Source organism: Trichomycterus rosablanca, chromosome 9 (genome assembly GCF_030014385.1).
Source record: "Trichomycterus rosablanca isolate fTriRos1 chromosome 9, fTriRos1.hap1, whole genome shotgun sequence".
In the NCBI taxonomy this organism is placed as follows: domain Eukaryota; kingdom Metazoa; phylum Chordata; class Actinopteri; order Siluriformes; family Trichomycteridae; genus Trichomycterus; species Trichomycterus rosablanca.
This window is the reverse complement of record NC_085996.1, coordinates 3,553,115-3,575,857: the sequence shown is the minus strand read 5'-3', so window position 1 is coordinate 3,575,857 and position 22,743 is coordinate 3,553,115. Positions and strand designations below refer to the sequence as shown.

The 22,743-nt window shown below is 44.8% G+C and overlaps 2 protein-coding genes across 2 annotated transcripts in view; one reads left to right on the top strand and one right to left on the bottom strand.

Annotated features, from left to right (window-relative positions):
* The window catches only part of LOC134320292 (uncharacterized), a 150,331-nt gene that overhangs the window by 56,864 nt on the left and 70,724 nt on the right, over window positions 1-22,743 (top strand). The window lies entirely within an intron of this gene.
* The window catches only part of LOC134320430 (dynein axonemal heavy chain 8-like), a 28,242-nt gene that overhangs the window by 1,463 nt on the left and 4,036 nt on the right, over window positions 1-22,743 (bottom strand). The window contains exons 2-35 of the mRNA XM_063001814.1: window positions 17,912-18,054; window positions 17,687-17,821; window positions 17,487-17,609; window positions 16,433-16,646; window positions 15,765-15,874; window positions 15,525-15,688; window positions 14,213-14,405; window positions 13,858-13,980; window positions 13,650-13,780; window positions 13,410-13,563; window positions 12,651-12,815; window positions 12,272-12,498; window positions 11,541-11,659; window positions 11,354-11,457; window positions 11,098-11,274; window positions 10,117-10,284; window positions 9,811-10,026; window positions 9,150-9,287; window positions 7,961-8,088; window positions 7,713-7,884; window positions 7,172-7,327; window positions 6,935-7,090; window positions 6,269-6,451; window positions 6,076-6,181; window positions 4,930-5,182; window positions 4,661-4,851; window positions 3,449-3,570; window positions 2,984-3,102; window positions 1,831-2,033; window positions 1,679-1,752; window positions 1,140-1,292; window positions 889-1,044; window positions 699-815; window positions 7-173 (exon numbers count right to left, since the gene is read on the bottom strand). Of these exons, the coding sequence (XP_062857884.1) occupies window positions 7-173; window positions 699-815; window positions 889-1,044; window positions 1,140-1,292; window positions 1,679-1,752; window positions 1,831-2,033; window positions 2,984-3,102; window positions 3,449-3,570; window positions 4,661-4,851; window positions 4,930-5,182; window positions 6,076-6,181; window positions 6,269-6,451; window positions 6,935-7,090; window positions 7,172-7,327; window positions 7,713-7,884; window positions 7,961-8,088; window positions 9,150-9,287; window positions 9,811-10,026; window positions 10,117-10,284; window positions 11,098-11,274; window positions 11,354-11,457; window positions 11,541-11,659; window positions 12,272-12,498; window positions 12,651-12,815; window positions 13,410-13,563; window positions 13,650-13,780; window positions 13,858-13,980; window positions 14,213-14,405; window positions 15,525-15,688; window positions 15,765-15,874; window positions 16,433-16,646; window positions 17,487-17,609; window positions 17,687-17,821; window positions 17,912-18,054 (5,260 nt within the window). The remainder of the gene's footprint in view (window positions 1-6; window positions 174-698; window positions 816-888; window positions 1,045-1,139; window positions 1,293-1,678; window positions 1,753-1,830; window positions 2,034-2,983; window positions 3,103-3,448; window positions 3,571-4,660; window positions 4,852-4,929; window positions 5,183-6,075; window positions 6,182-6,268; window positions 6,452-6,934; window positions 7,091-7,171; window positions 7,328-7,712; window positions 7,885-7,960; window positions 8,089-9,149; window positions 9,288-9,810; window positions 10,027-10,116; window positions 10,285-11,097; window positions 11,275-11,353; window positions 11,458-11,540; window positions 11,660-12,271; window positions 12,499-12,650; window positions 12,816-13,409; window positions 13,564-13,649; window positions 13,781-13,857; window positions 13,981-14,212; window positions 14,406-15,524; window positions 15,689-15,764; window positions 15,875-16,432; window positions 16,647-17,486; window positions 17,610-17,686; window positions 17,822-17,911; window positions 18,055-22,743) is intronic.

The following is a 22,743-nucleotide window of genomic DNA, read 5'->3' as shown; positions in this document are numbered from 1 at the left end:
AAAAACGTCTCTCGTACATCATACGCTAACGTTATTATATTTATTATTAGGTTGGGGGGGTCGTGTGTTACTCGTGCAAAACAGTTCAGAAGTCGTTTGTCGTAGTCGTCCGTCACTCTGCCTCCGTACTGCACCTCTCCCAGCATGTAGCGCACGGTGTCCCACGACACGCCCTGCAGATAAACAAGCCAAACTGGTCAGCACGAGCAAAGGACACACACTGAACCTAGTGACCCGCCCTGCTCCCCACTGTAAACCTGATCAGCTCCCTCAGTACAGAGCATTCTAATCAGACATGGAGCTCATAATCAGATTATTTAGACGCTCTACGCCTGAATTTACAAATAAACGTCACTCCTGCACCTTTATACAAATTAAACATCAATGTGAATTTATTTACATGTCAAAGGAACTCCGTTAGTTGCTCTGGATTGATTCATCCGCCACGTTTGTAGTTTTTTGTGAGCAAAGTTGTGCCGCACTGAATGCTGGGATTGCCTTCAGCGCTAAGGAGACGCTCAGTCAGATCATCACTCAGAATTAAGGCGCCTCAGTAGGAGCATTTTAAGGGAGCTAAGAATTTAGACACGCCCTCTTCTCGGGAGTGTAGAATGATGGGAAACGCGTCTATGTACAGAGAGAGCTCGGTTTCACACAGACCCAAAGACTTTTTATCAAAGTAAGACATTATTCCGAACCTTTTTGGGACTGCACTCATCCAAATGGTTCTGGATGAACTGCACACTGGAGCTGAAGTCTGCCGAGTTGAACTCGTACGGAATATTCCAGCCCAGGGGTCCGAACTTGCGACGTTCCTGCGTAAAAAAAAGGTGAAGACTGTGTAATTCTGGGAAACCACGTATCCTGTAAGCGCCAGGTCGTTCCTACCTGCACCACCGTGTGCAAGAACGCGACGCTGTACAGCAGCGGCTTCCACATGGGCAGGTTGCTGACGTCCAGCTGAGTCTGAGAGATCCCGACGAACGTTCGCTTCAGTCCGGCTTTCACTCCCTGAGGAGGATCGTTGGAGAACTTGATGGAGGACTAAAACGACAAGAAGATTCTTTGATGATGATGATCGGAGACCTCGACCCCCTGGTTTCCCCCAAGTTTCCCCCCTGTTGATGATGTTACATTACCTGCAGCAGCGTGATGGAGAAGCGGTCGTGTGGCTCCGTGGTGATCCACACCCTGAAGCTCTCATGAACGTTCTCCACTGTGCTCACGGTGTCCAGCAGCTCGTCCATGAACTCCAGACCCAGGTGGCAGTTCTGCAGCAGGACCCAGCCTCCCTGTGGACCACAGACGGTCAGACACACAATTACTGGTGATGAGCTTTAAACTGAATGTATGACAAGAAGGTTTGTAAGGTCTTCTAAATAAGACTTGATGTTTGCTCCATACAGAAATGCTTTAGTCATGGCTATGCCAGGTCAGGGTCACGGCAGGTCCGGTTTCACAGACCGCATACTGGGTGCAAGGACTTCCTTCTATCCCTCCTCCCTCAGACACAGCCAATCATGTATGTGCAGACACCCTGTCAGCCTATAGCATCACTGAGACTGGAACCCCAGTACCCTATACCAGTTCTCAGACTTATCTTTAGTGTGATTAAATCTTATTTACACAGGATTTAATTTCTGAATATAATAAACGTCTCTGTAGGTAGTGTTGGTACCTGTGCGATGGACATCTGCACCAGCCTCCTCGCATGCACTTCCTGTCCCTGTCCCATAGATATAGCTCTGCATTCTAAACAAGCAACCCAACATACAGTAAAAAACAGTCCTCCACTTTTTGCTCCACTGTAATTAGTTACGGCTTTATTACCGAGTCTGAGTTTCTTGGAGAGAGCTTCTATCTGGTTGGTTGGATCCGAGCCCATGGAGAGGAAGCAGATCAGAGGGGTACGAGGGTCGCTCTCCCCCCACGTTGCCTCCAGATTGAGAATAACAGACTGGGCGAACCTCGCGCCCAATGCGTGCCCTACGTAGCTCCTGGCCTGAGACAGCGTGCGATCTGGACTCCAGGATCTGTCACATGACATTTGTTTAAATTCACTTCATTCACAATGGTGGTGCTTTAAAAGTCCTGGTCTGCTGATACTGTAATGATCCACACATGGTTAATCACAAGCGGTGATTAATTTTCATCCTCTTTTTAACTGAGAAAGCAATTTAATGAATGGTTCTGTTAATAAACACTGAAACTATCACAAAAGTAGATTTAGGGCACCCGGGTGGCACAGCGATATATTCCGCTAGCACACCAGTGCTGGGACTCTAGCGGGCACAAATGTGAGACAAAATTGGCAATCGAAGTCTGTTGTGTGGGAAAAGACGGGACTAAAAAGTAGGCGAGGTCTTCGATGCTGTGTAAGGACCCTGATAAGTAGCCCGAGGCGCGTGATATCCGGCCTCATGTGCCAATCCACTGAGGCGTGGGCAAATAAGAAGGGGTTAAGGGACTGTGCACGCGTCAGAGGGGGCATGGGACAGGCGAATATACCCTCCTCGGACGCAGTCGGGATCCCCAGCGGTGGAAGACTAATTTGCTATGCTAAATCGGGAGAAAAATGGGAGAAAATAAAAAAAGTAGATTTAGATTTAAGATCTACAGCATCTTTAAGGTCACCCCATCTGAAGTCATAAAAATAAATACATTATTAATATCAGGAGTAAGGAGAGCTGAACTTTTCTCTGGTTTGGAGTAATGGCATTAACCATCATGAGCAAATCAGAGCTCATGTATCTGAATGAGCCCATTTACTTAAAACACAGAATCAGACCTGATCCAGACCCAGACCCATCTTCCAAGTAAAATGAGGTGCATTCTGCTAAATTTTACAATGATTGCACGGCTGATGATGCTTTTTGATGATGTCTTGAGTTGATGTAACTCTTGATGTAAAACTTTTGGCATCAAATTAATTTGCAGCAGCCAGAGGGAGAAGAATCGTACCCTTAGACGACTGATATTGTACCTGATAAGCAGTAATTTGTGGAAGATCTCCAGTGAATCATTATAACCATCGGGAATCACTGCGTCCTCTGGTGCGTCCATATCGAACCACGCCTTCCAGCCCTTTTCATTCCGGGACACCTTTGTGTATGAACAGGAACGTGTGCATAAACATCAATATAATAATACTATTTATTAACTGTATGCCAATAAAACTCAACACAAATGTGTAATCATCATTATTCATAGGCTACAGTGTGTCAGAGTAAAAAGCAAGCTTTGGGTATCAACTGGAAGGCTGTGAGTTTAAATCCCTTTAGTAGGGCCCTTAAATCTCTTGGTACAATGACTGACCCTGAGCTCTGACCACAGCTTTCAAACAAGTGTTCATATTTGTTTAAATCATTTTTCTATCTGCACATTTTTTGGTGAATTTGCCATTAGAAGTTATTATATTATAAAGCACATTTTACAGGATGTTACTGACCTGGCTCATGATGTTGGTGAACTGGGGCAGTTTGCTCAGCTCAACCAGGTTCAGCCATGTCATGTCCAGAATCCAGCGGAAGGGTTTACGAGGACAAGCTTTGAGATCCAGGGCGGCACCACCTTTAAACAGAGAGAGTGAAACAAAATTCAGATAAACAATCACTGTGAAATGTTCTCAGTTCTGCTCTGATAAACTGAACCTGGCTCCAAACATCAGAGGGATCCACAACCATTAATCCTTATATTTCACTGTAAGCTGTCGTGTCAAAGTGGGGACATGAAGAAATACTACTTTTTCAGTGTTGTAGGGAGTTTTAATGAACGTTTTAAATTATATCTCCCGAACTCGTTATTAAATCAATGTGCAGGATATTTTGCTTAATTAAAAATGCATTTTAAGGCCGCTCAGGTGGCGCAGCGGTAAAAACACGCGCTAGGACACCAGAGCTGGGATCTCACATACATCGTATCGAGTCTCGGCTCTGCCTGCCGGCTGGGCTGAGCAGCCACATGGACAACGATTGGCCTGTTGTTCATATAGGGGTGGGATATTAACCCGGATAGGGACTCTCTCATAACTGATGCAACTACGACCTCTGCTGACTGATTGATGGCACCTGCACAGAGACTGGGAGAGAGTGCGCTGATCAGGGTGTGTCTCTCCGTACACAGTGCTGATCCGCACTGCACTCGTCAAAGTGTAGGTGATGAGATGCATACGGCTGCTGCCCACGTGTCGGAGGGGGCGTGGGTTGGCTTCGTTCTCGCACTTAAAGTTGGGAGAAAAAGGGAGACAATGCATATACAGTATATATATTATATATATATATATATAAATATAAATAAATAAATATATAAATGCATTTTAAAGATTCCTGGGGACAGAAATGGCACCGATTCGGCGGAATGGTCCTACAATACCGTCACAGTATCGTCAGGTTTAAACATTACAGCAATGAAAACATGTTACTTCCAAAAGAGTTCAGCTCTAGGTCTACTACTGCATACAATCTTCTATAAGAACTCATCAATGCTCCTTTTATATCCTGTCAGGACAGCATCGCCTGCTTTGTGTTGTTTTTACCGTGTTTACAGTGTTAATTTGCCCTGTGCGAGTTAAAAATGAGTTTAGGGCATTAAATTAGAAAGTTAAAGAGACAGAGGGATAAATATTCCCTCGTGTGCTGTAGCTTTCTGTCTCAGGTGGCACCTTTAATAAGAATCTGGAACTCGCTGTGCTTGATGTTGCCCTTCTGCAGATCGATCTTGAGAGCCAGCAGCAGAGTGAAGATGAACTTGTGATTCTCGTACAGGCCTCGGACCGTGTATCTGAACACCTCGTACGTCAGACAGTCGATGATGTTAGCGATGCGCTTCTGGGTCAGGGGGGTTTTTTCTGACCTGGAAAAGATTCACTCATAATTAAAATACGCACTCATAATAAAGTGGTTACAGATGGAGGTGCGGGGTTAACGGCACCTCGACATGGAGAGGTCGAAGATCCTGAGGAACTGGGCGAGCGAGGTCTGGTACATGACGTTGACCATGCTCATCTCTGTGATGAGGAAGTAGAGGATGCTGCCGCGGGACGCCGCGGGACGGTACTCCTCCTGAGCGGCGAGGATCTTCGTCTCCGTCTCGGTGGCCACGTTGAGCTTCTCGCTCACCTCCGCTGCTGTTTCCTTAGTGACTCTCAAGATCCCGATCATGGACTCGTCGTCGACCAGAGAGCCTGAACAGACAGAGACGGGGGTGGACTAAACAACAAGTCTATTTTCATTTACAAGACCTCTAAAAGTTTCTTTATTACTTACTCAAATAACTTACGGTGACCTTGTGCTACATGGACCAGTAAGTTTACTCAAGTTCAACCGGTAATTGTGATATTTGTAAGAATCACAGTTGTGTCCAGTCAGCACATTATTAACCCTTTAATGGTCTGCTCAACCATTTGTCTGAGTTTACTTTGAGTCTAAATACTTGGGTAAAAATAAGCTGTATTTCTTGTTTGGGCCAGATCTACTCCTTGGTTGACGTGTTAGTTTACTCCCAAAAAACTAAGAAAAGAAAGTAAATTAAATAAATAACTTTTTAACTTTTCATTGCTGAGACCATGCTGGTTTCCCATGCCAGCAGAGAGCTGGACACATCAATCATCTGCGCCTCCGTGCCCCCTCTGTCAGCCAGCATAGCAACACAGAAGGACATGACTCTTTATTTATTTATGAGGATTTTAACATCATGTTTGACGCACTTCATTCATCAGTTCACAGGTTTAATATCAAACACAGTCATGAACAATTTTGTATCTCCAGTTCACCTCACTTGCACGTCTTTGTACTGTGGGAGGAAACCGGAGCTCCCGGTGGAAACCTACGCAGGCATGGGGAGAACATGCAAACTCCACACAGAAAGGACCCAGACCGCTCTACCTGGGGATCAAACCCAGGACCTTCTTGCTGTGAGGCGACAGTGCTACCCACTAAGCCCGACATGGTAAATTCATTCCGCCACGTTACAGTAGCGGTTGTTAGACCTGATCTGTTACAGATGAATACATGAATATACTCATGACTTCATGACTAAATACTAAATTATTATTTTGGTATGGTCTTATATACGCACCTTTTGTGGTGCTGAGCTTGTAAAGCAAATTATCCTCCAGCTCTTTCATCTTCCTCTTGTTGGCCGTGACGTCCTGCATCAGATTCAGCCTCTCAGCCTCCAGTTCCTGTGTAACATCAGTCAGTGATGGACCGGCTCATTATTTATCACTGAAAGGAATGTAAGGGATGACGTGAAACGTGTGCAGACGTACGTATTTCTCGGTCAGGATGACTCTGCCCAGCAGCTGGTTCTCCAGGCCCTTCATGGTCACGGTGAAGTCGATGATGGAGGTTTTGGCACAGACCTCGGGCGTGTAGGACGGGTTGGGCAGCTTGGTGGCGATGTAGAGTTGGAAGCCGTCCATCACGTCGATCTCTTTGTCTCCGACTTTAACCTGTCGTACGCAGTGTTTCGGTTAACACTGAACAGGATATGCAGGCACGTCCTGATGTAAAAGCTCTGGTACCCACCTACATCTGCCCTGTGATTAATCCATTCATTGTTTATTTATTTACATGCATGGGCAGTGGTAGTTCAGTGATTAAGGTACTGGACTAGTAATCATACGGTTGTCTGTTTAAGCCCCATCATCACCAGGCTGCCACTGTTGGGCCCCTAAGCAAGGCCCTTAATCCTTAAATGCTCAAACTGTATTCAGTCATAATTGTAAGGGCCTTTGGATGAAATGTGATAGAAATGATTGACATGTAGGGCGGTTGTAGCCAAGTGGTTAAGGTACTGGACTAGTAAGCAGAAGGTCGCTGGTTCAAACCCTACCACTGCCACTGTTTGGCCCTTAAGCAAGGCCCTAAACCCTCAATTGCTCAGACTGTAAGTCGCTTTTGCTAAATTCCGGAAATGTAAATGTAACGCTCACCTTGTAGGAGGATCCAGACTTGATGAAGTTCTTCTCCAGCACGTTATCCAGCGCTGGGTCCAGCTCCTCGGGTACATCCTCGATGAGCAGAGGGCGACCCAGGGACAGGCTGTCCTCCAGATGGGTGCGGAAGTACTTGTGATTCAGAGACGTGACCTTGGAACGATACGGAGCGTTCGTTAGCATCATGTCGTGTACCTAGTGCTGACGTTAGCTAGCCTGAGCCACGGATCTGACCTGGAGCTCGTTGGCTTTCTCCTTCTTCTTGATCCAAGCCTTGCCCTGAGTCTGGGGGTCGATGAGGAGGGGGAAGCGGGTAGCTTTGGTGACAATGATGCCGTTCTGCACCGACAGGTCATCACCCGGAAGGCCCTGCAGATTCCACTCGCTGATCTGAACGAGGGGGGAGAAGATACCACCTGTGAGGGTCTTCCATCAACATTCCATCAACAGCCTTCACTGATCCCACTCTCATCAGGCATCAGTACTGACTACTGATTAATCAGGGCTTCTCTTTACACTCAGAACATTTACTGTTTTGTTTTGGATTCATCCAATCATAAGCTTGCTGGTTCAAGCCCCACCTTTGCCAGATTGCTGCTGTTGGGCCCTTTAGCAAGGCCCTTAACCCTTAATTGCTGAGACTGTACTGTCACTCTACTCTAAGTCGCTTTAGATAAAGCACCAGTACCAGCACTGTAACCAGAACTGAGTATCTAGGACTAAATCCCACATCATGTAGGTGGTATTAAGACCAGGATGTTAAATAAAATCCTACTGTGGGCTGGTCCACCAGCATGGAGATCAGGTTCAGGTTTTCAGTGAAGGGAATGTTCTTCTTCGTGAGCTCGTCCTCCCAGATCTCCTTCAGCAGCATGTTACGGAACTGTTGGTTGAACGGACCACAGTAGGACAGGAAGCCGGTCAGCTGCAGGACGTCTCCAACCAGCCTGAGAGCAGAGCAGAGACAGACACGTGAACCTCGGTTCGACCCCAGGAGCCGTGGAGAGACTGAGAGAAACCTGCCTGCTGATCTGTGAGGTGAACTCTCTGCTCTGCTCGGTCCAGCGCACTTTCTCCCCGCTCAGCCCGTCGATCAGAGCGGAGGCCGTCTGCATTTTATTTCTGCACGATTCGGCGTCGTTCAGCAGATCCTGAAAACAGTTAACGTTATTCCAGTGTCTCGTAAGCATTAGATGCACGTTTACACACACAGTGATTTGTGAAATAAAAAGGCCACGAAATGCTCTGATTGGGCCCCGGGTATTAGGGAATGTGGACTTGGATCAACAGCTAATGTTAGTACTGTGGTACCTTGTAACTGTACGTCCCCTAAACTCAAAATCTGAAACTCGACGGCCTTCTTTGAGAAATTTGTACCCTTAAACTCAACGTTTCCCTCAAACTCAACGTGTGCTTTGATCAGCGCTTGGCTTGAGCGGTGTGGTAAGATGTCATGTGAACATGAGCTGAATCTGCATTAGTGTGGAATAAGCGTCAGATCCAGGGTTACAGCTCCACATGATTCTCCTTCCTGTTTCACTTTGTGTTACAGCTCCAGCTTCTGAGAAATGGTGAGAATCAGAATCAGCTTCTCCCAGAGTCTAAAACTCTTAACTTAATGTATTAAAAGAACAACATAAAAACACTAAACCTCTCTTCATTATTACTGCTCATAAGTTCTCTCCACTCATTAAAAAGCATAACAAAACAATAAAGTAAAGCTAAAGTGCAGCTTTTATTGCATTTTTAACAGTTAGTAATTGTATTTCAGTGTGTTTATATTATATTTGTGTTATTTTCAGTGTTTAAGAGTCAAAAACAACCTCATTATTTTACATGAGACTAAAATATCTGCAGCTCACCGGGACCATGGACGCATTAACAGGTTCCCCAAACATCCTTATGGGGGAAAATACCTCGAAACTCAACGTCTTTAAAACTCAACGCCACGCCCAGAACCGACTGACGTTGAGTGTCTGAAGTGGAGTCTGACTGGTGACTGGAAATTTAAGGTGGTAACTGCAGTCTGATTGGCTACAGTGAATTTTAGTGCAGGTAGATGGACTGATTAGGTAGGAAGCGCTCACACACACACACACACACACACACACACATACACACACTGAGTGCTTGATCTGTTGAGATGAAAATCCCAGTATCTACAGTTAAAACTGATGTATGATGCACCAGTCACCAGTAGAAGAGGACGTACCTGCTTCTCCTTCATGGCTGCTTCGAATTTGGCCAGCACCATGTCCAGCTCTGCCTGCTTTTCATCCAGCTGGGCCTGAGCGTTAGCCAGTTCCTTATTAGCTGCCGTTAGCCTGTTCTCCTGAACGCTGAGATTAGCCTGGGTAGGAAGAAGGCAGGATATGCCAGTGTTACTAATAAAGTTAGAGAAGAGTCTTGTGTGTGTGTGTGTGTGTTGGGATGCTGGTAACGAATGTGCTTTTGCCGCTGATGAACCAGAAGTGAACATCACACGTTACATTTAGGTGCAGGGGTATCGTATATTACGCTCGCCCATCACAGCTGAGATCTGGGACTGGCACCCTGCTCTGCAATGGACTGGCACCGAGTTCAGGGTATTCCTGTCTCGAGGTTAATGAAAATTAAATTTGCGATCGTAGCCCAAAATCAAACCCCCTGCACCACTCCAGCTCACAATTTAGGAGTCTAATGACTGGCAGTGATTTTAGTCTTGCTGCCTCAGCATGTCCATATTTATAATCACACAACACACAAAAGTGAGACCTGTAAGAAAAGCCTTTAATCTTTGAGTTTTTAATCGTATAGATTGTATATATCCATGATTAATAAACCACCGTATGTATTTTGAAGTGATTTCTGTGGGTCCGGCTCTCGTGTTTTACCTTCAGTGGCAGCACCTCCTTGTTGATGCTGAAGAAGGTGGCCATAGCCTGTGTCCAGGACAGCAGACCCGCCACGTTTCCGCACACTTTACTGGCGTTCTCCAGCGTGTAATCCTCCATCTGGAAGTACGGCTCCAGCAGCTCCATCGTCTCTTCGGTTATCGTGTCCTTAGGAAACTGCTGCAGTGACGTCAGGAAGCCGCCGCCGCTCATCAGCTTAGGGGTGAAGAGAGGAGACTCGTATCATTAGTCTCATTAGAACCATCAGATCTCGTGAGGTCCTGCACGGTGTTTCAGGGATTTTACCTTCATGGCTTCGCTCCAGGAGGGCTTAAGGCAGTGCCTCTCTGGATCCATGACGACGGGGTCCAGCTTCTTGCGGAAGAGAAGCAGACAGCAGTCCATAATTCTCATGATTAAATGTGGTGGCTTGGACAGTTTCCTCACTGTTGCGATATCGGCCGGTTTGATGGTCTGTTAAAGACACGAGGTCAAAAACGATTTACAAATCTAGGATATAGTGGTTTCAGATCCTACAGTCGTTCCAGTGAACAGGACAGGACAAGGGTAGAAAGGACAGGCCACACAAACAGAACCACACACACTCGGCAGGGAACCGAACAAGTCAACTCATAAAACAGAATCAAAGACCCAGAACGACTCTACCCTGTATCAACTGAGTTAATGACAAAAGTTAGAGAGCGCTAGCAGGAGATCTAGCAAATAATTCAGAGGGCAAAGCCAGTCAGTCAGAGGTACGCTGTTAGACGGTGCTTCTCAGGTAGTGAGGAACCTTTAATGAGGCGCAGAAAATGCTTTGAAGTTTAGTTCAGAGAGAACTACGCTTTCTGTCGGCCTGTGTGGGCGTGGCAGGTTGGGTCTCACTTAGCATTGTGCTTCAGAAATCGTTTTATAAGCACCTATAAGCGTTTCCTGCTTATTTCTATTTTAGGTTTCTTCTGTCATTAAAATTTAAAGAGAGGTAACTCTTGGATCTCACTTCTTCAGGTTTGTATATATAGTACAAAAGTATTTGGACACTTCTTTTAATTATCGAATTCATGTGCCGAGCCATACAAACGCTGTAATCTTTCGACTGAACGGGCACAAATTCCCACAGGCATTCTGTATTTCAAAGTCATTTAAAGAGGCTTTATTAGAAAAGCCGCTGTCGTTCTAGCTGAATAGATCAGACGCCACTGTGTGTTTTTAAAATGGGAGGTCTGACAAGCCCATGGTCAGGTGTCCAAATACTTTTGAGCTGCTACATCAGTTTTTGGAACTCACGTTTAAAGCCGCCTCAGCTTTCATGAGTGCAGGTTCAGCCGCCTGCAGCTTCAGCTCTGCCACACCTTTTTCCTTCTCGATTTCCTCCACGATCTTCAGCGCTTTATCCTTCACCACCTGCACCTCGTTTTTGACCACAGAGGCGGCCTCGGCGCTCACAGTCACCTCCTTGAGGACCTGCACGACCAAGTCCATGAGCTCACGATCGATCTAGCAAAGTGAAAACGCTCTGCTCAGTTCTGATCGAATGATGTACCTTGTCGGCTCGGGCCGAGGCCAACGCCAGCTCCTGCTCCTTCACCACCAGGTCTCTGGACAGCTGCGCGACGGATTCGCTGGCTTCCATTAGCTTGGCTAGACCTGGGAAACGAGCAGGGCTTGATCACTCAAACACACTCGTACACACACAAAACACATTACAAATGTACTGGCCTTGTCCCTACCGACATTCATGCGCTCAACAAGAGTGTTGATGTGGGTGTGCTTCTCTGTATAGAGGGTTTTGTATCCATTGATGAAGGACAGGTAGGATTTCGGGGTGACGTGGGCCCTTCGTCTGAATCTGAATAAAAAGAAAGAGGAACAGAAAGGTTGATTCCAGACTTTGGACCACAAAACCTGATCTGTAGCAAAAGAAAGGGACAGATTTCATGAATTCAGCTCGATTATACATGAATACCTTTTGGTATAAGTGGAATTGGTATGACCAAAGGTATCTGGACACCTGACAATGAGCTGTTTAGCTAGAACAATAGCCGATTCTCTAATAAAGCGCTTCAAATGACTCTGATATTACAGTATGCCTGTGGGAATTTGTGCCCGTTAAGTTAAAAGATAACAGCATAGGTTAAACCCTTGATATAAGGTACAAGGGACAGTGGGAGCCTAGTGGATAGAGCTTTGGGCTACCAGTCAATGACTGTCAATGCAAATCCAGGCTCTGTCGTGCAGCCACTGTTGGGCCCTTGAACAAGGCCCTTAACCCATTAAATAAATTCCCTTTAAATGAATGTTAGACGTCATCACTGTGAGATTCGATTGATGAGGCAGCAAAATATGCCCCGAGGACCTGGGTTTGATCCTCGTCTTGACCCTCTTTACTAGTTTGGGTGACTTAGTGTCTATAAAACTGAGGTTCTCTAACATGGCTGTATCTCTAAGTACAGTACGGTACCTCTCAAAGTAGCTCTCGCAGGTGGAGGAGACTCTGTCGTGATAGACGGCCATAGTCTGGACCACCGCAGTCTTCACCTCAGGCGAACAGACCATGTGGAAGTCCGAGAGGAAATACTGGGACACGGCCATCAGGGCTTCACTCGGCCACGGGGTGAACCAGTCCATGGTGCATCCGGATATCAGTCCGGGGAACTTCAGAGAGCGGGAGCGGAACTTCTCCCCCACCTGATCAAAATATTCCACATTATGAAGCGTGTTAATTCACTTCAGTCTTAAAATTACAACGATTTCTGTAACTGCTCTTTTACTGTGAGTGAATCTGACTCACATTCTGAGAGAATAAAATGAAGAGCATCAAACAGAGGGGTGAGACTCACCGGGGAAAAACACAGCACCACATGGAGGTTCTTTTTGGCCCGGGAGATGAAGTATTCATACAGATTATCAAAGGTGGGCGGCACTCGGGGCGTCTCCTTTTTCATTACGGGGATGAGATTCTGTGTTATCTCGTCCAGTTCATCACGAGCAAAAAGGTTCGAGACCTAGAGGAGAAACATGAGAAAGTGAATATCAAGTGCAGTGTGTTTTTACTTCCGCAGAAATGATCCGTATTACTAGGGCTCGACTAAATTCACTGGGAAATGTGCTTCATTTTACGGACGTCTTTACAGTCTTTCATTAATTTATGTCATTAATTAAAAATGTCATTAATTTAAATATTAAAGCTCTTGTCCGTGTTCCACATCTTGGTCATTTTGACTAACTCATTGCAAACTGAATTGCCGTAGGACTGCTAGTGTAAGAGACTTTTCTGTGATGTTGTTTGCTGATAATGAGCGCATTTTGTCCCTTTGTGGATTCCATAATCGAAAGTGTGTTTCTCTACACACGTGATCATCAAACTCTAAAGACGCTCGGTTACACTAGGGCGCCTCACAGTGCGGATTAACCAGTAATCTTGATGCATTTGTACTGCACGTGAATAAAAAATGGTAAATCGCTAAACCGTACATTTTAAATTTCACAGCAAATTACATATTACACGGGGAACGGCTCATTTCACGGTCCATGGCGCCATTCTCACGTCCGTGAATCGGTAGGGACTTAGTTATTAGTGATTAGTGAAGCTGCTTCACCTCTCCAGATGACAAAACATTGTTAAGGTACTCTAGGAAGGCCTCGTCTTTTATCTCGTTGTCCGTGAAGATGAACGTGACGCCTTTTCCTTCAGCGCCGGCCGTTCTGAACAGCACTTTCAGGTCATCCATCAGGTTGCTGATGTTATAGGTTCTGAGTGATACAGGATAAAGATGTAAAAAGTGCAGAATCACTGATATTCTGCAAATCACTCAACCCAGGGAACTACGCCGTCTCACCTAGTGAGTGTAATCTGGAATATCCTGTAACCGGCGATGTACGACGCGAGCCGTGAAAGGCTTTGCTTGCCCGATCCTCCCACTCCCACCAGCAGAGCGCTTCCTCCATCGGTCCTGATGATGCGGGAGATCTGCGGCCGAGAGAAACTAGCAGTTTTTATAAACTCTGGGTTTAAAGGCTGAGCTGTGGTCAGAACTTTACACTGACCTTGATGAGGTGGGTCATGGCATCAGTAAAGAAGACCAGGTCCAGATGTGAGCCCCGAACAGCCTCGTTATACTGGCTCTGATAGAACCGCAGTCTCTCCGACAGGAACTGGAAGTCCGGCACCTGGGAAATATAGCAGAAGTGTGATGTGTGTAAGATTTATACTAGCCCTCGTCCCTTCCCACATGTGCCTGGCTGATCTGTGACACCGGCCAGGTGCTTTACTGTGTATGGAGCATCATGCAATGTCCTGGAGGAACCTCGAGCAGACAGCAGGAGCTGCTGGTGTATTTAATCAGCTCTCATTACAGCCCAGCTGAGACCAGGTCAGGACCATGTTTTAAAATAAACGTACCAGTTCATAGATTTTGGGAGCGTCGAGACAGGCGTCATCAGCCTCCTCTCCTGTAGGCTCTGGAGCCTCTCTCAGGAAGTCCACAAAGTAAGGGTCGGGGTGGAGGTGTGGCACCAAAGCAGGATCCACGTGTTCCTGAATGACCTGGGCTATAGACTTCTCGAACCAGTGCTTATCCTCCTCACACACAAACCTGGAATACACACAGCTAGTCATTAGATAGATAGACAGACAGACAGACAGACAGACAGACAGACAGATAGATAGACAGATAGATTGACCCTAGATAGATAGACAGAGAGATAGACAGACAGACAGAGAGATAGATAGACAGACAAATAGAAAGATAGATAGATAGATAGATAGATAGATAGATAGATAGATAGATAGACAGACAGACAGACAGATAGATAGACAGAGAGATAGACAGACAGACAGAGAGATAGATAGACAGACAAATAGAAAGATAGATAGATAGATAGATAGATAGATAGATAGATAGATAGATAGATAGATAGATAGATAGATAGATAGATAGATAAATAGATAGATAGACAGACAGACAGAGAGAGATAGATAGACGGACGGACAGATAGACAAATAGATAGATAGATAGATAGATAGATAGATAGATAGATAGATAGATAGATAGATAGATAGATAGATAGATAGATAGATAGATAGATAGATAGACAGACAGACAGAGAGAGATAGATAGACGGACGGACAGATAGACAAATAGATAGATAGATAGACAGAGAGATAGACAGACAGACAGAGAGAGATAGATAGACGGACGGATAGATAGATAGATAGATAGATAGATAGATAGATAGATAGATAGATAGATAGATAGATAGATAGATAGATAGATAGGTAGACAGACAGACAGAGAGAGATAGATAGACGGACGGACAGATAGACAAATAGATAGATAGATAGATAGATAGATAGATAGATAGACAGAGAGATAGATAGACAGACAGACAGAGATAGATAGACAGACAGACAGACAGATAGATAGACAGATAGATAGACCCTAGATAGATAGATAGATAGATAGATAGACAGACAGAGAGAGATAGATAGACGGACGGACAGATAGACAAATAGATAGATAGATAGACAGAGAGATAGACAGACAGAGAGAGATAGATAGACGGACGGACGGACAGATAGACAGACAGACAGGTAGACAGACAGACAGAGAGAGATAGATAGACGGACGGACAGATAGACAAATAGATAGATAGATAGATAGAGAGAGATAGATAGACAGACAGAAAGACAGACAGCCAGACAGACACCTTACCGGTCTGCGATGACTCGAGTGCATTCACACTTGAACAAGGACAGGAGGGTGGCGACTGTCTCACACTCTTCTGCTCTGATCTTCAGCATGCCCTGCCAAATCCTGGACAGATCTCTTAGGTTGAAGAAGTAGTGAAACTTTGATGGAGTGGGCAACATCTTCCCCTGTAACACAGTGCAGGAGAGGTTTGGACTCTTTCACCTCACAGGGAGTGATCATTTTACTAACGATGCATTTTACCTTGGTCCATTGCCAGAGAATCCGGGAAGCGGGTACGAGACGCTGTACAGTGTCAGAGATCTCTGGTGTAAATCCTCGACACTGATGGAAATATCCACAGCCAATAATTCCTAATAGAAAAGTACTGGTCAGTTCTCTGTGAAACAGCTTCAAAGGTTTGGCATGAAAAAGAAAGACAGAACCCACTAATAATGAATAATTAAGGTCCTGCCTAATTCAGACCGTGAAAATCACAGCACGGATCGTGAAATGTGCAGTATAAGGCATCCTAGCAATCTTACAGTAATTACATTAACCTACGAGACTTCACTACCTGACCGTGTTTGATGTGTGTTTTACGTATTAAGTGCATTTTGTCCCTTTGTGGATCCATAATGAATGTAAAAGTGTGTTTCTCTACACACGTGATCGTCTCTGTGCTGCACCTCAAAAAGAACAAACCAGTAAAGTTTTCTGCTCTAAATAGTTTGTCTGTGTTCAGTTGATTTCTTTCTTTATAGACTCAGTAAACATTAAAGACGCTCGGTTACATCAGCAATCAGTGTAAAGCAGCTAAAAACACCAAAACATCCCCACATTTTGCCCCAGTGTTCCTCCCAATCTAGTCGTATCCAGTTACCCCATCATATTTCACTCCTGACCGAGCGCAGTACCGACGTGATTATTACCGAAGATCATGTCGATGGAGGAGTTGGCCGGAAGCGTGCAGTTAAACACTGTGAACTGTCTCTTCAGTCTCTGAGGAATATCGTTCCTGCCACCGCCGGGATGGATCATGGCGGCCATCATCTGAACGTCTGTTATGGTGGTGAAATCACCGGGTTTATCCAGACTGTACATGCCCGACATCTCCATCGTCTGACGCACTATTTCATTTGTGATCTACAGAAAAAAAACATGAAATATTACAGATTATTTATAGACTGTGTGGCCTCCACTTCTTATCACCATTACTGGACAAACAACAATTAAACTGGACTTTAACTCCAACCACCTCCTTGTTTCTACACTCTGTCCATTTTATCAGCTCCACTTACCATATAGAAGCACTTTGCAGTTCTACAATTACTGACTGTAGTCCATCTGTTTGTCTACATGCTTTGTCAGGACCCCCACAGAGCAGGTATTATTTAGGTGGTGGATGATTCTCATGGTGACACTGACATGGTGGTGGTGTGCAGGTATGAGTGGATCAGACACAGCGGCGCTGCTGGAGTTTTAAAACACCTCACTGTCACTGCTGGACTGAGAATCGTCCACCAACCAAAAATATCCAGCCAAGAGCGCCCCGTGGGCGGCGTCCTGTGACCGCTGATGAAGGTCTAGAAGATGAGCGACTCAAACAGCAGCAATAGATGAGCGATCGTCTCTGACTTTACATCTACAAGGTGGACCGACTAGGTAGGAGTGTCTGATAGAGTGGACAGTGAGTGGACACGGTGTTTAAAAACTCCAGCAGTGCTGCTGTGTCTGATCCACTCATACCAGCACAACACACACTAACACACCACCACCATGTCAGTGTCACTGCAGTGCTGAGAATGATCCACCACCTAAATAATAGCTGCTCTGTGGGGGTCCTGACCATTGTAAAACAGGGTGAAAGCAGGTTAAAAACAAAGTGCTTCTATGTGGTCAGTGGAGCTGATAAAATGGACAGTGAGGTGGTTTTAATGTTATGGCTGATCGGTGTATATTTGTATCGATGTTTAATTTTCCGACCTGATCTCCCCATTCATTGACGACAGGCATGTTGATGTCATCAATAAAAACGGTCAGTCTCCGTCTGCCGGGGGGTCCGTATGTGCTGCCCAGCCGCTTCTCTATGTAACTCTCTACTGCCCGCTGTAATCAGAACGGCGTTAATCAGAATCAGTCATCGGTAATGGTGAGTTTTACTGCATCTCCTTCCTTTCCTTCACCTGGAACATGATCGGCTCCGTGGCGGAGGAGAAGTTCATGGATTTGAACAGATCCATCTCAGGGTTGTATTTCTTCGTGTAGGCCTTAATCATGACCGTCTTGGCAGTCCCCTGTTCACCGGTGAGGAGAACAGCCTAAGCACAACACACACACACACAAAATTTCTAATCAAGGGTCAGAGACACACAGTCCACGTGTGTTCCAGCAGTTAGATATGTGACGACCTTGCGCTGTTTTGCGATGGCCTCAATCAGGAAGCTCGTTCTGGTGTTGTCCACGTTGGGAACGAGAATGGACGTGTAGTCTGGTGCCGAGTCTGTGGGGTAGACGTACTGCACGACGTATTTACTCCAGTGATCCCAGTCACCTGAAATAAAAAAAATCCACTTTATAGGCTGCAAATAATCAGCAATAATGAGTAGGGATGTAACGATACACTACCCACGATGCGATTCACGATACGAATTTTTCCAGATTGTTTTAAACAAAATTAAATTGAAGACAAATTTTCCTTTTATTATTCTCTTTAAAAAAAAAATAAAAAATACTGCATTTGTGCTTATCTTTTATTTATCTAAATAATGAAAGTCCTTTTATTTCTGAGGTAGGTGCAAACTATGCAAAACAATGCTGCACGTTTCCCTTTTTGTGTAAAAAAGCTGAAATGAAATTTTAAAACAAACCCCACATTAAATAAATACATAAATGATACAAATAAAGAAAGTATCCTCACATAAATACATTCTGAACCTGGCAACCCTGTAGTGACTTCAACCAGGCGAGGTGAATAGCACTAATATATATATATATATATATATACTGTACATACACACATACACACACACATACATACACACATACATCCTCACACACATATACACACACACACATACACACATACATCCTCACATACATCCTCACACACATATACACACACACACATATACAGTATATATATATATATATTAGGGCTGTCGAAGTTAACGCGATAATAACGCATTAACGCGACCTCAAGTTAACGCGATTAAAAAAAATAGTGCCATTAACGCAAATTCTAGTTCATGTTGAAACTTGACTGGTAGAACAAACGTTTTAATGTCGGACTTGCCACCGTTTTTCATTTGCGGTTTGTTAACATAATGTAACATAGTTCATGAACTAACGTGCTCGACTCAGCTTTCCGGTATTCGGTACAGAAGAAGAAGTTAATTAAGTGTAATAAAGTGTTCTGCTCCCGACAACTTGTGAATATAGCGTGTATTTATTTCTTTATTATGCAAGTGCATCACTACCACGATCGGTTACATTCTTGTTAGCCGTAGATTGTTTGCTTTGGAGCCTTGATGTAATATGCAGTCTCCCTCCTGGGTGTAACAGATGATCACACCACATTCAACTGTTTCCCCTAACAACATGTGTTAATGTATGGAACGTGTGATGGTTTTATGTTTCAGTACGGAACTGTTACGCACACACAGACGTATGCGAGTTGTCATAGTAATGTTTATACACACGTTAATGTTCGCTACTGTTGTAGATGTAATAAATATAAAGTAAGCAAGTACAATGCTTTAATCATCCATTCTGTTTATTGACACGATAGTCAAGAAAGTAAACAGAGTAAACAATATTCAACTGTTTCAACCTTTTTAAGTCGTGGCCACGATCTCATTCCCACTCCTTACTAAGTCGTGGCCACGCGTTATTAAGGCGTGGGAACGCGTTAAGTAAGTCGTGGCCACGCGTTACTAAGGCGTGGGAACGCGTTAAGTAAGTCGTGGCCACGCGTTACTAAGTCGTGGCCACGCGTTAGTAAGGCGTGGGAACGCGTTAAGTAAGTCGTGGCCACGCGTTAATAAGGCGTGGGAACGCGTTACTAAGTCGTGGCCACGCGTTATTTTTTTTTCAGAGGATGTCACCTTAGGGGCTCCGTAGGAGGTTCTGCTGAACATCATTTAAAATTAAAGTTGTTTGTGAGCTATTCTTAGATATAGATAGATAAGGATATAGATCATTTAGATCTATTTTGTTTTAATTATTGTGATATCGTTATTGTTATAAAGTTTGAGTCCCTTAAAAGGATTATTATAGGTGGTGCTGTTACTATTTTTGCACTTCTGCAGCCTTTAATTACAATGCAAAAAAAGAAATTTGAGTCTTATTTTAATTGCATTATACAAGAACAAAAAAAAATCTAAATCATAATCGACAATCGGGTATAATTTTAAAATAATCGAGATTTTTTTTTTTGCAAAATCGCCCAGCCCTATAAATCTGCTGTAAAACTTACTGATGGGGCATCAAGAATAAAATCTTCTACCGCTGAAACTTCCAGGCCAAGCCCAACAGCCAGGACTTCAAACATGTACTGGTGTGCTGGCGTCAGACTAGCCTTCCTCACCTCCCTCTCCTGTCTGAATCTGGCCTACAGGTTAACAAAGTCCTGCTGGTCAGCTTCACGTCTACAGAACAGGTCTTTCATTATGGTTTAATGTAAATTCATCTCACCTGTTTCTCCATTGTGGATTTGTGAATGGCCAGCATGCTCAAAGCAGACTGGTGATACCTGCCTGGCCTTCGCTTTACAGACTCTGATGGGTTCGTGTCCCCCATTTCTGCCTGCGAAGCTCCACTCATGTCTATCAAAAGCACAAGTGCATTAAATCCATATAAATTTATGTGATATTTAAAGCTGCCATATAAAATGAATCAGTCACATCACTTCCTGTAACAGGACAAACACTGATGTGACATGAACTTTAAAGGATCGTCAGTGTTTTTTAATAGACAATAAGAGTTTTTGTTTTGTACTACTGTATTTATGTGTCACCACAATGGATCTGGATGCTCTTCCTGAGGCGACCCTCCCTACTTAATAGTACACAGACAAATGCCCAACCTCCCCAATTTAGAATGTGTGTGTACTGTACAGTTTAGATTAGCCATTCCACCATCTGCATGTTTTGGATGGTGCTATCAAACCACAGTACACAGTAGAAAACCATGTGGACTTGGGGAGAACGTGCAAAATTTCTCATAGTCAGCAGCCGGAGGGGCGATTCGAATCCAGACCCTCGGAGTTCATGTTGCTAGGCCACATCTACTCGATCTGCTGCGCACCCGTGCACTGTAGTTAGTTACATAACAGATTTGTCGATACCCAGGTCCTTTTTGTGTGCAGTTTGCATGTTCTCCCCATGTCCATGTGGGTTTCCTCCGGGAACACTGGTTTCCTCCCACAGTACAAAGACGTGCCAAGTTAACTGGAGAAACAAAATTGTCCTTGTGTAACGAGTCAATACCGTTTCTGTCACTCCCCTTGTTGGAGCGCGTAAGCGCGTGCTAAGCCCTACCGCGGCCACGCCCCCTCCCCTTGGCGCTAAGCCCTACCGCGGCCACGCCCCCTCCCCTTGATAGAGCGCGGAGCAAACGCGTGTGACAAGCGCTGCTTCTGCCACGCCCCCCCTCCCCTTCTGGGAGCGCGTGCTAAGCCCTGCCGCGGCCACGCCCCCTCCCCTTGGTGCTAAGCCCTACCGCGGCCACGCCCCCTCCCCTTGATAGAGCGCGGAGCAAACGCGTGTGACGAGCGCTGCTTCTGCCACGCCCCCCCTCCCCTTGTTGGAGCGCGAAAGCGCGTGCTAAGCCCTACCGCGGCCACGCCCCCTCCCCTTGATAGAGCGCGGAGCAAACGCCCCCCTTCCCCTCAGTGAGCCACGGCTCAATCGCGGATGCCTGGAACATCTTCCGTCAGTCCCGTGTGCCACCGGCTCATAGTATTAATCTCGTAGTGCCACGCCCCCCCCGGTCGGCCGCTCGCAAAACCCCTGATGAATGTAACCAGAGTGTGTTAAAATCCTAATAAATAAATAGATTTAAATTCGTTCTGAAGGAATCAGTAAGTAAAAGAATCGATTCAGTAGGACCTGCACCGAGAATTCATAGAGGAATCGATTCATTTACACATTGACTAAAACGAACCGACTCACCAAAAAGAATAATTTGTAAATCATTTGAAACCGTTAACCGGTATAAAACGGGTTCATTGCAAAATCATGAAATGAAAATAAATACCGAACGGTCTAAGTAATAATTTATCTAAATGAATATTAAACAGGACTTACTAACTAGCTCAGAGCCAGGGTCGATTCAGTAGTAACTGTCATTAACGTTAGCTTACCTTTTAACGGACTTACCTTAACTTTACCTTTCAAAATAACGTTTTAAAAATGAATTTCCCTCGAATTTTTGGCTAATATTTCAGTTTCATTTCGATTTCAAATATAAAAGTTATAAATGTTTGGATAGAAAATTACCGATAAGAGAAGAACCGTCTGGTAGAAAACCGTTATTTCGAGTCTCGTGAGAAGAAAGGGCGCGAAGGAATGGTCGCGTCCCAAACCGCACACTGCTGTACTAACTAGTGTGTAAAAACACCATAGATACCATGTTATTGTGCACTCGTTAGGCATCCTATATATTAAACCTGTATGAGATAACGCAGCCAGGAATCCGCATATGTTTGGTATAAAACCAGAATGCACTTACAAAATCATTAAAACGATTATGATAGGTCGCTCATTAATAATAACCTGGACACATATGCAGAAATGTAAAGATTGATAAATTAACATAACAGAAATAAAAGTTACATTCTTTTCTTAATTCTGTGTAAGGCATGACTGGAATACACACTAAAATGCGAAACTTTATTAGTCATTTATACATATTCATATGTACAGTACAATTAAATTCTTTCTTCGCGCATCCCAGCTTGTTTGTGCAGGGTCAGCCAGTGTACGGCCCCCCTGAAGCTTGCTCAAGGGCCCAACAGTGGCTGCATGGCCGAGCTGGGATTCAAACTTTCAACCTTTCGGTTGATAGCCAAGAGCTCTACCCACCAGGCTACCACTGTCCCCACTGTCACTGACCCTAGGCAGAGTGCCAATCCATCACAAGGCTACACACTTTTATATTCACTCGTTCACACACCTAGGGCCACGTTAGGGCAGCCAATCCACCTAGTAACATGTTTTGGGAAAGTGGGAGAAAGCCTGAG